The sequence below is a fragment of the Pleurodeles waltl genome, chromosome 4_1, assembly GCF_031143425.1.
Source record: "Pleurodeles waltl isolate 20211129_DDA chromosome 4_1, aPleWal1.hap1.20221129, whole genome shotgun sequence".
NCBI lineage: Eukaryota > Metazoa > Chordata > Amphibia > Caudata > Salamandridae > Pleurodeles > Pleurodeles waltl.
In genome coordinates, this window is record NC_090442.1 from 522,879,259 (window position 1) to 522,893,823 (window position 14,565).

The 14,565-nt window shown below is 48.0% G+C and overlaps 1 protein-coding gene across 3 annotated transcripts in view; it reads left to right on the forward strand.

Moving 5' to 3' along the window:
- Positions 1–14,565, forward strand: part of GXYLT1 (glucoside xylosyltransferase 1) — a 131,492-nt gene that overhangs the window by 72,526 nt on the left and 44,401 nt on the right. For 2 of the 3 annotated variants that reach the window (XM_069228850.1, XM_069228849.1), the window contains 2 exons: positions 65–190; positions 2,874–3,125. In XM_069228850.1, the coding sequence (XP_069084951.1) occupies positions 65–190; positions 2,874–3,125 (378 nt within the window). The remainder of the gene's footprint in view (positions 1–64; positions 191–2,873; positions 3,126–14,565) is intronic. The other variant, XM_069228851.1, reaches the window with a different exon arrangement.

Below are 14,565 nucleotides of genomic sequence, written 5' to 3' on the forward strand. Positions count from 1 at the left end.
GTCTTTAGAACACACAGCTTACACAGTGTCTTCAACTGACATTGACAATATTTTTGTTTTGCAGTTTAATACCTGGGCTTTTCCAGAGAAATTTACGTACACATTATATCCAATTACCTTTCCTTCGGAGAATGCAGCAGAATGGAAAAAACTGTTTAAACCCTGTGCATCACAAAGATTATTTCTACCGGTGAGATATTTTTGTAACTTCTTTAAGTAAGGCCATATTGACCTAAAAGTCAAAAATCTTCATTATTAATAATCATTCTCTTGAGGTTTATGGTTACATAACGGATATAAAAAATCAGCTGGGAGGTTTATGTGAGGTATGTGATGGTTGTCAAGAGCTTGTGTTTGAGCTCAGTTTGCATTCTTGCTACAACTATATTTCATTTTTTCCTTGCAAACACTCCCTAACTACTGTGTATCACCATGCTAAATCATGGGACTTCTAGAGGTTCTGTAATTGGTCCAGTGGAAGGGTTTGAGATTCGCCCACGAAGATAGCATTTTTCATTAATGAACCCATTCTCAGGAGTGTGCCATGGACAGGTCTGCAACTATATTGTTGAATATGTTCTAGTTTTCCTGTTTATTTCAGAGTAATTGTTCCATCTCTATTTTTACTATATTATGAAAGTGCTAGATCCTCCTAATTACCACCTTTGAGGAAGGACAGATTAAACACATGTTGAGTTTGGAGCTGTCCAGTATTAGACCTATTCAAAAATATTCTTCTTACCCATTCACACCAGAAAAAACAATAAAACGGATATTTAGTGGTTTAATCGTAATCTATTTTTTAATCAATTTCCTTTAGAATACATGCATACCTTCCACCCCTATTACTCTCCAGAACCGGTGGATATGACTATAGGTTCCTCCTTCAACAAAACTTGGGGAGGCCATTGGAAGATGTGATACATTGTTGGACAATCCTATGTCTTACCGAATTGTATAATGCTGTTGGACAGTTGTATTTTGTCAAATACATCTTGTTACCCCCTACCAGTAATAGGTTCCTATTGTGTATTCTATAATAACGTTATCAGTGGAAGAAACTACGGCCACCTCTTCCTCTTGGTTACCACGCTGATATCAGAGTTATTACAGTAGGATAGCACCTTATCTCCAGAATGAAGGCAGATATCCACTATTGTGATTTAAGTCTCTACGTGGATCACTGGATAACCATCTCAGTGAGTGTTTGTTTGGTCTCATGTTCACCTTCTTTAGTAATGCTTAAGAATGTGTTTCAGTACTAAAGCCTATAGAGCCATTATATTGGAACCCATTCGAGGTAAAAGTCTTGATGCAAAGCTCTCAACGATTTGAGCCCAAGTGGAGCAAAAATAAAATGTAATTGTGTCAAAAAACATAACGATAGTATGAGACAGTAACTAGGACAATGGTTCTCCTTAAAATGTGATTAACTTGTTAACACCCCAAATCTGTCCAGAGCGACAAATCACTAGCAACAACTTGGTAGCAATGTTTCTAACAACTTTCATGATCTTGCAGGAACTGGTAGGGCTAGCATTCTGGTGACGGCTAAACATGAGGCTCCCTTGATTACTTCCACCTTAATAGCCCCTTAATGTTTGAGACAGTTAACAATATGAAGCATCTGAAAAAGGTTTGTTGCAAATTCCCTAATACGAAAAAACTCAACTGCATTCATTTAATGCATGACGGTTCTGTCAAGTATAAGTCACTTTGCTGCAGTTGTTGGATTATATTTTCACCTCTGGGCAGTATATATACTTGTTAATAGACTTGGCATCTTTATTGTGATATCAGGTATTGTTTCTCAAGGCAGTGTCATGGCTAACTGGTTGCAGGTACTACAAAATGCAGCAACACATACAGTTTTGGGATTTGCCCATTTCCATACACATTTGGCAAATTTACTGGCTGCCCTCTATCAGTTCCTTTAAAGCACTGTGCCTGTCACAAGGCTATTTATAAGACTGGACTAGATACTTGTATTTCCCCTCAGTTTTTTTGCCACTCTCCTTCCTGCATTCAGTGGTCTAACATACAATGTCTGGCAGCGATCCTCCGCCATACAGTGTTGTCATCAATGATGTCATTTCAGATGTTGCATTGATGTTATCAGTGTTATAGAACACGTCATGAGTGATGTAATACGTGAGGTAATTAGTGCATGTCTGGGGAGCGAGTTATAGTTAATTTAGGGTACCAGTTATAGGTAACTATAACTGCTGAATTTCTGAAATAAATGATACTTTCACCTAACTCTGTTTTTTTCTGTGAACGTCTAACTTTTTTTTAATGCAAATTAAGAGATTATTACCGTGCCCGACTATAACATCTCTTTAAACTTTTAGTGTGTGTATGTATAAATATATATGTGTGTATAATGCATATATTTTGTATAGGGGCTTTTGGCAACGTCATGTTGATTCATTTGTGTTTTGTTTACACTCACATTTTTCTTTCCCCTACTGTAACATACAGTATGACTTCACCATTGACTAAATTCACTTGTGAATGATGGATTCTGCTCTTGAACAAAGAGTGCATCCACACACAAACTACTTTCATTCAGTGCCAGGCACTATTATAGCAAAGTGCGTTGAGGCCAAAACTACTTTTGTTATTAGCCAATTTTTTTTAATGTCTGGGAGTACCGAGTATCTGGAAAAAATAACGTTTTACAAAACCATACCAAAACAAGCATTGACAAAGGCAAAAACCTGCAGCTTTAGAAAGACCTTTTGGCATTGCCAGTGCTCTTTTGTGTGTGTCTAGTGCTGTATTTTGAAACTGTATACTGCTTTTGAGATTGTAAATAGCATATATTTCGAAGTATACCTCTAATTTTCTTTTTTATCTTTCTCATTTTATAGTTAATACTTAAGCACGTGGATTCCTTGTTGTACGTCGATACAGACATCCTTTTTTTACGGCCTGTGGATGACATTTGGGCTTTACTGAAAACATTTAATGCTACTCAGATAGCTGCAATGGCGCCAGAACACGAAGAACCTCGCATTGGATGGTATAATCGCTTTGCAAGGCACCCATACTATGGGAAAACTGGAATTAATTCTGGTGTTATGTTAATGAACATGACCCGAATGAGGAGAAAACATTTTAAGGTATGAATGTTTCACATTTTATGAGTAATACGGCCATGTTTTTTTCAACAAACAAAAAAGTACAAAATATTTTTTATATATTTACATGCCCTTTTTTTTTTTTTTTTAGAGTACCGCTGATATTCTTAGGCAGATTAATTTTATCACTTTTAATTAAACTATTTCTTCAGTGCACGGGTGTTCTACAGACTCTTCTGAGGTCTAACTTCTATTCAGAAATATTGCACATTTTCCCCACCTTCCTGATTTTTTTAAATCAGTAGTGATAAACCATTGTATTGTAGTTCAGTAGCAGTTGAATAATGCCTAAGACCCCTCTGAAGGCTCAGAAGTACATGTGCGTGGATGAGTAGGAAGCTAATAAATTGAATATGATTGATTAGTAATGTGAGTTTATAATGTGACTTGTTTGCCATGAGTGTTCGTGCCCTTCAGTAGGGATGCTTCAGTCATGTTGCAGTGAACTTATAGCTGCTTTTATGGATAGAGTAAAGCAAAGAAGAATAAGAAATTCAATTTTTAAATACTTACCGTCTTTCTGTATGCTGTAATCTCTTAATTGGGGAGATTTATCAAGGTGTAGGTGTGCAGAGCAGAATATAGATTATGTTTAGTCTTTTCAAATGCAGCACTCAGGAGCCATTGATAAACCATGTCTAAGGCAGCCACAAGCTTGGCATAGTATGTTTGGAGCGGCTATCCAGAAGATATTGTTTTTTTTTTTGCCTGGTGCCTGGATGAGCTTCAAACGTGACATGGCATGCTTGTTGATCCTTAGAAGTGGTTCAGTATTGGTTCTTCGCAATTTAATTTTTTTGTCTTAAAGCTGTATAATTAGATGCATGTTTTGGGCTCATTGGATGTTGCGCTGGGAATATAAAACTGTTAAGTGCATTTTACTCCTATTTCAATGTAAGGGAATCACCTAACAAACATGCGTGCAGGGAAAGAGATGAAAACATTTGTCCTCATTACAACATTGGTGGTAAAAGCCGCTTACCGCCGCGCAGAAAACCGCTAACACACTGCCGCGGCTGCGGAATTCCGCCACAGGTAATATGACCCAAAGCTCGGAATCCGCCAAAATTCAGATACCCACACAAGTCCGCCACACCAAAGGCGATAACAAAAACTCCACCGTCACGCCAACAGAAATACGCCCACACTATCACAACCCACGAATCCACGCTGCGTTCTTTTAACCGCGGTATTCCATTGGCGGTACACACCGCCGCGCTCAAAATACACACACATTTACAAAACACTGCCACATTAGACAAATCGAAATACACACACCTGATACACATACACACACCACTCCCACACACCCAATACAATATAAAACACACACTCACATCACCCACAAACCCCTACGACCAAAATACCGAAAGAAGGCCAGAGAGACACTGCAAACTACTACCAAGCATCCACAGGCACACAATACCATCAGCCACATAACTTCCACGCACCTCACACAACACACCACTAAATATCACCCCACTTATCACTACACACATCACCCCACACATCACCCATACCACCCCATGGCACGGCAAAGACACCCCAGGTTCTCTGAGGAGTAGCTCAGGGTCATGGTGGAGGAAATCATCCGGGTAGAGCCACAGCTATTCGGATCACAGGGGCAGCACACCTCCATAGCTAGGAAGATGGAGCTATGGCGAAGAATCATGGACATGGTTAATGCAGTGGGACAGCACCCAAGAAATAGGGATGACATCAGGAAGAGGTGGAACGACCTACGGGAAACGTGCGTTCCGTGGTCTCAAGACACCACCTTGCGATTCAGCGCTCTGGCGGCGGACCCCTACCTCCTCCCCCACAACTAACCACATGGGAGGAGCAAGTCTTAGCGATTCTGCATCCTGAGGGCCTCGCAGGAGTAGATGGAGGAATGGACTCTGGTAAGTCAAATATTAACTATTACATCCCCCACCCTACCTGCATGCCATCCACATAACCCCACACTCGCCCTCACACCCATCACTCCAACTCCTCACAAATGTCCCAATATCACAAACCACACATCCCAACACCAAGCCCTGCATGCAACAAAAAAGCATGGACACCTATCACCAAAGCATGGCCACTGCACTTACCCATACACCCCCCTAAACCACCATCACACAAGGTCCCATACAGGAATGCAAGCACTGGGGTGCACAGTCACCCACCCATTGCACACCATGGCACACAGATGCAATAAAAATCCTTTTATACCCCTTCAGGACCCCTACCCAACGTCACCGGACAGTAGGGTCCACACATGTCCACACCACCAACAGAAGAGGCCCACAGTGATGACAGCAGCTCTGTCCAACTGGATCTAGATGACCAGCTTGGCCATTCTGTGACCTCGGGACATTTGGTTCCCCTGACACTGTCACAGGCCACCACAGAGCTTCCCTCCTCTGGAAACACCAGCACAGCACCCACCCAGCAGGCCCATACCTCTGTCCCCAGGACACGTCAGTCAGCAGTGTGTCCACCACTACAGGGAACCCAGGCTTACCTACCACCCCAACAACAACAGGGACCTGGGGGCAGTGACCTGAGATCTAGGACAAAGACAGAGAACGATGCCAAGACACCCCGCCAAGAAATGAGACCATCCTGATTGTCAGCCCACTGTCCCACCTTGTCACCCTGCCCATCTTCAAACTGCCCCAGCTCCACTTCCTATGCCCATTTGGGCAATGCACCTGTGAGACTAATAGACTGGACTCTACCATGGACATTTCTCCACCATCACCCCTCACCATTTTACAGCAACCTCCAATATTGAGCACTTAAATAAACACCCTTAAAGCACAAAACAATCTGGAGTCTGTCTGTGATTTCCAAATAGTGTATTATCAATTACAGTGACAAAATGCTCTTACAATTGTAATGTCAACATACCTATGTCATACAGCTCTAGCCCATGAGGAAACAAAGCATGTCACACTGTGGGACCCACATCTGTGAAATCGTAAGGGAAAGTGACAACTCAGTGACCATACATGTAGTAGGCAGGTATGTATTCTTACCTGTGTCTCACTGGAAGTATTGCAGGATCACTGAGTTTCTGTTGTTGATGTCCTCTTCTTCTGCTTCCTCGTCTTCACTGTCCACAGGCTCCACAGCTGCCACAACACCTCCATCTGGACCATCCTCCTGCAGAAAAGGCACCTGTCGTCGCAAAGCTAAGTTGTGAAGCATACAGCAGGCCACGATGATCTGGCACACCTTCTTTGGTGAGTAGAATAGGGATCCACCTGTCATATGGAGGCACCTGCACCTGGCATTCAGGAGGCCGAAGGTCCGCTCTATAATCCTCCGAGTTCACCCATGGGCCTCATTATACCATTCCTCTGCCCTTGTCCTGGGATTCCTCACTGGGGTCAGTAGCCATGACAGGTTGGGGTAACAAGAGTCACCTGCAAATGGCGAGGGGCAACTGTTAGACACACACTAACCTGTAGGGATATCCCCAGACCCAGACAACCATTTCCGCTGACTAGCTTCCAGGTGCTCACCTAATAGCCACACACTGTGCCTCTGGAGTTGCCCCATCACATAAGGGATGCTGCTATTCCGCAGGATGTAAGCGTCATGCACTGAGCCAGGGAATTTGGCATTAACATGGGAGATGTACTGGTCTGCCAAACACACCATCTGCACATTCATCGAATGATACCTCTTCCTGTTTTTGTACACCTGTTCACTCCTGCAGGGGGGTACCAAAGACACATGTGTCCCATCAATGGCACCTATGATATTGGGGATATGTCCCAAGGCATAGAAATCACCTTTCACTGTAGGCAAATCCTCCACCTGAGGGAAAACGATGTAGCTCCGCAGGTGTTTCAGCAGGGCAGACAACACTCTGGACAACACGTTGGAAAACATAGGCTGGGACATCCCTGATGCTATGGCCACTGTTGTTTGAAATGACCCACTTGCAAGGAAATGGAGTACGGACAGCACCTGCACTTGAGGGGGGATTCCTGTGGGATGGCGGATAGCTGACATCAGGTCTGGCTCCAACTGGGCACGCAGTTCCAGGATTGTGGCACGATCAAGCCTGTAGGTAATGATCACATGTCTTTCCTCCATTGTCGACAGGTCCACCAGCGGTCTGTACACCGGAGGATGCCGCCATCTCCTCACATGTCCCAGCGGACGGTGCCTATGACGAACAACAGCGAGCACAGAGTCAACCAACTCAGAGGTACGTACCCACAGCTTACACATAACACGAATCATAATTTGAAATTTGCATGTAGGAGTGTTGAGGCAAGGCCTAGGTATGTGTGACTCAGTTAAAACTTAAGCCATGTGGGCCCCTGAAATGGCGGCTGCCTGACCTGTAAAGTGGGACAATGGGATGTGAGGTAACTGCGCTGGCGTTGTACACCGTCGCGGTAGGCGGTCGAAGACCGCGGCGCAATTCTGCATTGGTTAACATTGGAGCCTATGGGTCCCAGGAGCCAATGAAAATGTACGCCGGCGGTGACGGTATGCACTGCCGCGGACGTGACCGCCATTTTCTATCTGTTCAATCACTCAATACCTGATCTTCGACAGGAGAGGACCTACACTGCAAGTGCTGCTGTGACCTCAGTCTGGAAGAGACAATGGCTCGTGCATCTGGGGAAAGGGTCCCTGCCTTCACATCGGAGGAGTTGGAGAAACTCGTGGATGGGGTCCTCCCCCAGTACACGCTACTCTACGGTCCTCCAGACAAACAGGTAAGTACACTGGGAGCATGCTGTATGGGCTATGCCTGTGTGGAGTGGGGTGGATGAAAGATGGGGGGGGGGGGGGGGAGAATGAGGCGTGCATGAAACTACGGTGAGTGCATGTGCCACATGGCAAGGGTAGGGATGGGGGCCAATGACTGACGGTGCAGTTGGTAATAACTTCTCTTTTTCCCCTGTACAATTCCTGTAGGTCAGCGCCCACCAGAAGAAGGATGTTTGGCGTGCCATCGCCAAGGACGTCCGGACCCTGGGGGTCTACCACAGACAGAGCACCCACTGCCGTAAGAGATGGGAGGACATTCGCCGCTGGAGCAAGAAGACGGCGGAGGCCCAGCTGGGGATGGCCTCCCAACGTGGGAGGGGTGCCCGTCGCACCATGACCGCCCTGATGTTCAGGATCCTGGCGGTGGCGTACCCGGAGTTGGATGGGCCCTTGAGGGCATCACAGCAGCCACAAGGGGGTGAGTACACTCTCATTCAGCTGATTCAGCGTGCAGTGGAGGTGTCTGGGTGGGGGAGGTGGGCTGTGGGTTTCCCTAGGCCAGGCCGAGTGTGCTGGTTAGGTCCCCTTCTTCTGGCAGACCCTGTGCCACCCCACCCCACCTGTGTACAGTGGCAACTACACCTAGTCAGGATCCTGTGACATCCATGTGTGCAGATGTCGCCCATAGACTTGTAGGCCATGTCCCAGGGATTGAACAGTGGACCCCAAGTGTGCGGCGTAGTGCAGGGGGCTTCTGTGTCTGTCGTGTCCGCCAATGATAGCGGTAATGCATGCACTCAACATGTCTTTTTTCTGTCGTCCCCCCCCCCCCCTTTTTGTGGCCTCCCTGTTCTTGTGTGCATTAGCATCATCAGGCGGAGGAGCAGTGGCACTGGAGCAGGAAGGAGCTGCATCCCACATGGCCCTGGAGGGCGACACTACGGAGTCTGAATACACCAATGGGACGGAGGGCGAGGGGAGCTCCACGGCGGGGACAGGAGTTGAGACCAGTGTTACAGACTCGTCCTCTGATGGGAGCTCCCTTGTGGTGGCTGCCACATCTGTGCCCCCCCCCCCACATCTACAGGTACAGCTGCCACCCCCCTACCAGCACCGCCCTCCCAGCAGCCCCTCAGCCTTTGCCCCGTGCCCTCTCACCCAGAAGGGTGGGCATCACATTCGCCCCAGGCACCACAGGCCCTGCCCCAGGCACCCCTGCTGCCCTCAGCGAGGAGGCCATTGACCTCCTCAGGTCCCTCACTGTTGGGCAGTCTACCATTTTGAATGCCATCCAGGGTGTAGAAAGGCAGTTGCAACAAACAAATGCATTCCTGGAGGGCATTCATTCTGGTCAGGCAGCCCTTCAGTGAGCTTTTCAGACTCTGGCCTCAGCACTGATGGCAGCTATTGTCCCTGTCTCTAGCCTCTCCCCTCCAACTGCCTCCACCCAGACCCCCACCCCTGTACCTCAGCCTACCCCAAGCACACCATCAGACCAGCATGCACACACGTCAACACACAAGGGAAGCTCTGGCAAATAAAAGCACCACACATCCCACAGGCACTCACGCAAGCATCACACACATGCAGACACACCAACATCCACTGCCTCCACTGTGTCCCCCTCCTCCTTGTCTCCCTCCTCCCTCCCTGTCTCGTCTCCACTCACACCTGCATGCACTACATCTACAGCCACTACTTCCTTCACCAGCACACACACCACCACTCCCCGCTCACGTGCAGCCACCACCCCCACTACCATTCAAACGCGGGCACACACCCACCCAACAGCCATCCACCTCACGACAGCCTCCAGCGCATGCACCTTCACCCAAAGTCACCAAACAAACACCTCCTACAACCACAACCTCTTCCTCCACTCCCAAACCCCCTCCAGCTACCCGTCCCAATGTTCCCCAAAAACTTTTCCTGTCCAACCTTGACCTCTTTCCCTCACCTCCCCCACCCAGTCAGTCTCCTAGGGCCCGACTCTCTAGGTCCCAACCTAGCACCTCAGCCACAACATCTCCGGGACCAGTGGTGCCAGTAGTCACCGGATTCTGGAGTGCACCAGGCAGCAGAGCAGCCAGTGGGGCCAGGAGCCACAGCACGGACAGTCCACCATCTGTCAAGCATCAAAAGTTGGCCCTTGCCTGGCGGGAGAGGGGGAAGACTGCAGCCACCAAAGCCGCTCCCAGGGGTACAGGTGGGAGTGTGGAGTCAGCTGCGACACCTTCCAAGGTGGGGAAGGGGCACAAGAAACCCAGCAAGTCTGGGAAGAGCAGCACGGCGGAGAAGACCGCCATCAGCCCCGCTGCCCAGAAGGCGACCGCCATCAGCCCCGCTGCCTAGGAGGCGACCGCCATCAGCCGCGCTGCCCAGGACGCGACCGCCAACAGCCCCACTGCCCAGGAGGCCTCGCCATCAGTCCCGCTGGGCCAGAAAGGACCGCCAGCACCAGCCCCGCTGCCCAGGAGGCCACCGCCATCAGCCCCGCTGGGCCAGAAAGGACCGCCAGCACCATCAGCCCTGCTGCCCAGGAGGCCACCGTCATCAGCCCCGCTGGGCCAGAAAGGACCGCCAGCACCAGCCCCGCTGCCCAGGAGGCCTCCGCCATCAGCCCCGCTGGGCCAGAAAGGACCGCCAGCACCATCAGCCCTGCTGCCCAGGAGGCCACTGTCATCAGCCCCGCTGGGCCAGAAAGGACCGCCAGCACCAGCTCGCTGGGCCAGAAGGGACCGCCAGCACCAGCCCCGCTGGGCCAGAAGGGACCGCCAGCACCAGCCCCGCTGGGCCAGAAGGGACCGCCAGCACCAGCCCCGCTGGGCCAGAAGGGACCGCCAGCACCAGCCCTGCTGGGTCAGAAGGGACCGCGAGCACCAGCACCAGCCCCGCTGGGCCAGAAGGGACCGCGAGCACCAGCACCAGCCCCGCTGGGCCAGAAGGGACCGCCAGCACCAGCCCCGCTGGGCTAGAAAGGACCGCCAGCACTAGCCCCCAGCACCAGCCCCGCTGGGCCAGAATGGACCGCCAGCACCAGCCCCGCTGGGCCAGAATGGACCGCCAGCACCAGCCCCGCTGGGCCAGAAGGGACCGCCAGCACCAGCCCCGCTGGGCCAGAAAGGACCGCCAGCAGCTGAGTCGCTGCCAAGGACACCGCCGCCACAAGCACCGCTGCCAAGGACACCGCCGCCACAAGCGCCGCTGCCAAGGACACCACCGCCACAAGCACCGCTGCCAAGGACACCGCCGCCACAAGCACCGCTGGCCCATGAGCGCCAAGGGCATTGACGCTACTGTGTCCGCCACGAGCAGGATGAAGCACTCTGGGCACAAATCCCCCTCTAGAACCAGTGGAGAAAGGCATCCACTACCTCTGTCCTTGGCAGGATGAAGGAATCTGGGCACAAAGCCCCCTCCAGAACCAGTAGAGAAAGGCATCCACTACCTCTTGCTGCAACAACTGGTAAAAATCTTGGACTGTCACTCAGTAGGTTGAATGTTCAAATCCTGGTATCTCATGGAAGTGTGTCTGTTTATTTATTCGTGTTGTGAATGTTAAACATTCCTTGTGATGGAACATTTATGTGTTTTCCCCATCAACTTCTTTAGCTTGAAGGTCATAGAGATGTCTGGGCACTGCAGAGTAGGGAATCACCTGTGGCCTAGTGGTTAAGGTCTCAGACCTTTACATAGAAGGTTGAGAGTTCCAGTCTAGGTGTGTCAGTTGTCATTTCTCAGCTTGAAATTATTTTCAGCTACATAAATTTAAGGTAGATTCAGAAAGGTGATATTGCTCTTTTTACTTGTCAATATATTGTTTTTCTGTTTGTCATAATATTTCTGATTGTAAGTGATGGGGTATTGGGTCGTTATAGGGGAGGCCAGGCCCTGCGGCCAATCCCCGCTGCGCATGGCCAAAGACCGTGCATGGTGCGAGGTTGGGTGGTTATAGGGGGTTGGTCACAGGGCCTGGCCACAGGGAGGCCAACCTCCGTCACCAAAGGCCATGCACGGTGGTGGTTGAATTAGCGTGTAGTAAATAAAATTACTTTATGTTAAAAAAAACATAGAAATACACTGAAAAAAGAACGGTTACATGGACGTTAAAGGAACGTTAAAGTTAAAGTTAGGTTCAGAGTTTACACACATAAAACCATAGAAATTCAGTTATAGTTATACTCGCTCCCACGCCATGCACTGCTAATTACCCCAAATATTACTGCACACATGAAATATTTTATGGCATCATCTATAATATCACTGTCACATTTATTGTAAAATTATTTATTAAAAAACTGTGTATGGCGGGGGCATGAGTTATGAACCTAACTATAACGTCCCTGTAACCTTTGGTTTATTAAGTGAATTTCTGTGGATTTTTTAATTCTATTTCCTAACAATAACATCCCTGTAACCTTTGGTTTTTTCAGTGAATAACAATATTTTAAAAATTAAACTTAACAAACATATATATAGCAAAAGCTGTCTCAAACTTAATAAGAAAATTAAATAATACAAAATCAACTGAACATTTAAATAATAAAAAAAGATAAACAAATATTAAAATATATGTATATATACGTATATATATTCACTTAAAAAAGCAAAGGTTACAGGTACATTATAGTTGGGTTCAGATTTTAGACTCATAGAACCATAGAAATTCAGCAGTTATAGTTATGCTTATCGCAAGAAACTATAACTCTTCTCTTCACACCATGCACAGTTTTCTCATCAATTTTATTGCAAATATTGCAGTGATATTATCAATGGTGTCATAGAAGATGTCAGGACTGATGCAAGATGTGGAGTAATTAGCAGTGCATGTCAAGGGCGTGAGTTATAGTTATCTTAGGGCAAGTGTTATAGTTTCTTGAGATATGTATAACTGCTGAATTTCTATGGTTCTGTGTGTATAAAATGTAAGCCTAACTTTGTTTTTTAGTGAATATTTAAGGTTATTTAAATCTGTTTCCTAACTTTAAAATCCCTGTAACCTTTATTTTTTTCCAATGAATTTCTATACGTAATTACCATACATTAAAGCAGCTCCCGCCGCGCACTGCCTTGTGCCTTGCATGGCGGGGTTTACCACAGGGCCTGGCCCACACCCAGTCCCCTGCATGTGGCCAATCACCTACTTGCAGCCATGCCACCAATGTGCACAGCCTTTGACCGTGCGGGCAGAGTAGTTGGCCGCAGGGCCTGGCCTACAACCAACCTCATGCATGCACCCACCACTCCGCATGCAGCCATGCCACCAATATGCATGGCCTTTTACTGTAACTGGCAGGAGGGGTTGGGCGCAGTCGGCCAACCCACATGCTTGAAGCGAACTCCATGTTGCGAATGGCCTTCTTGTCTGCAGGTTGGCCAAAGGGCCTGGCCTATGGCCAGTTCCTGTGGCCATCACCCCGCATGCAGTCAACCCCATCCTTTGGGTCTGTGAGTGGATGTATTTTTTTTTATTGGGTTCTGGATCCGGGATCATTCACGGATTCACACAGGGGCTACACTGAGCGCCACAGTGGATCCTCGGATAATTGGACGCCCCAGAAACAAATGTTCTTGGGCAATTTCTTGCCCATGAGGGGTCCCTCTGAGACCCCTCCATCACTCCCATGCGGACAGGATTCCTCTATCCTGACCACTTAAGCCCTCTTTTATTTTTATTTCTCCCCCTTGGGAACCGTGTCTTGAATCACAAAATGGCAGCTGCAACTTTCCTGTTAGGTTGCGACCAGCCAAACATGGCATTGCTGTTGAAGCGTGGATCCACACTAGAGCCACATCGCTAGATATACATAATTTCTTTTTTTAATAACTCCAAACTACTGAACAGTTTTACACCAAATTGCAAAAAGAGATCTTTCTTGACCAAGATCCATCTTTCTGCGAAATTTGGTGTACTTCCGTTCAGTGGTTCAGGCTGTATTCATGTCTAAAAGGCCCTATGAGAAAAATGCGTTTTGGGACACCACCTGCTCTTTTCTTGGTTCCCACTTGATAAATCACTCAAAAACCTTCCAGACAGCAGCTGAACTGAGTGGAAAACCAATTTTGAAATTTTCACGAAGATTCATCAAACGGTGCCAAAGTTATTGGCAAAACAAAAAATGCTTTTCCTATGTACACTAGGTCCTAGCTATAACTACCTACCAGTGCCCTGACTGCCAGTTGGTGATATATATATATATATATATATATGTTCGATGGCATGTGTAGCTGCAGATACACATGCTTTGCACATCCCTCCATCTGGTGTTGGGCTCGGAGTGTTACAAGTTGTTTTTCTTCGAAGAAGTCTTTCGAGTCTCGAGATCGAGGGACTCCTCCCCTTTCGGCTCCATTGCGCATGGGCGTCGACTCCATCTTAGCTTGTTTTTTTTCCGCCATCGGGTTCGGACGTGTTCTTTTTCGCTCCGTGTTTCGGTTCGGAAAGATAGTTAGGATCTCGGAAAAATCGACGGTATTGTTTGCGTTCGGTATCAGGTTAGTTACTACAGATCAACACCGATTTTTGAAGAGCTCCGGTGGCCCTTCGGGGTTTTTTCGATCCCCCGTCGGGGCCTGGTCGGCCCGGCCACGTGTCTCTTCAAGGCTGATGGAACGGACCCCATTCCGCTTCTGCCCAAAATGTCACAACAAGTATCCGTATACAGATCAGCACCTGGTCTGTAACTTGTGTTTG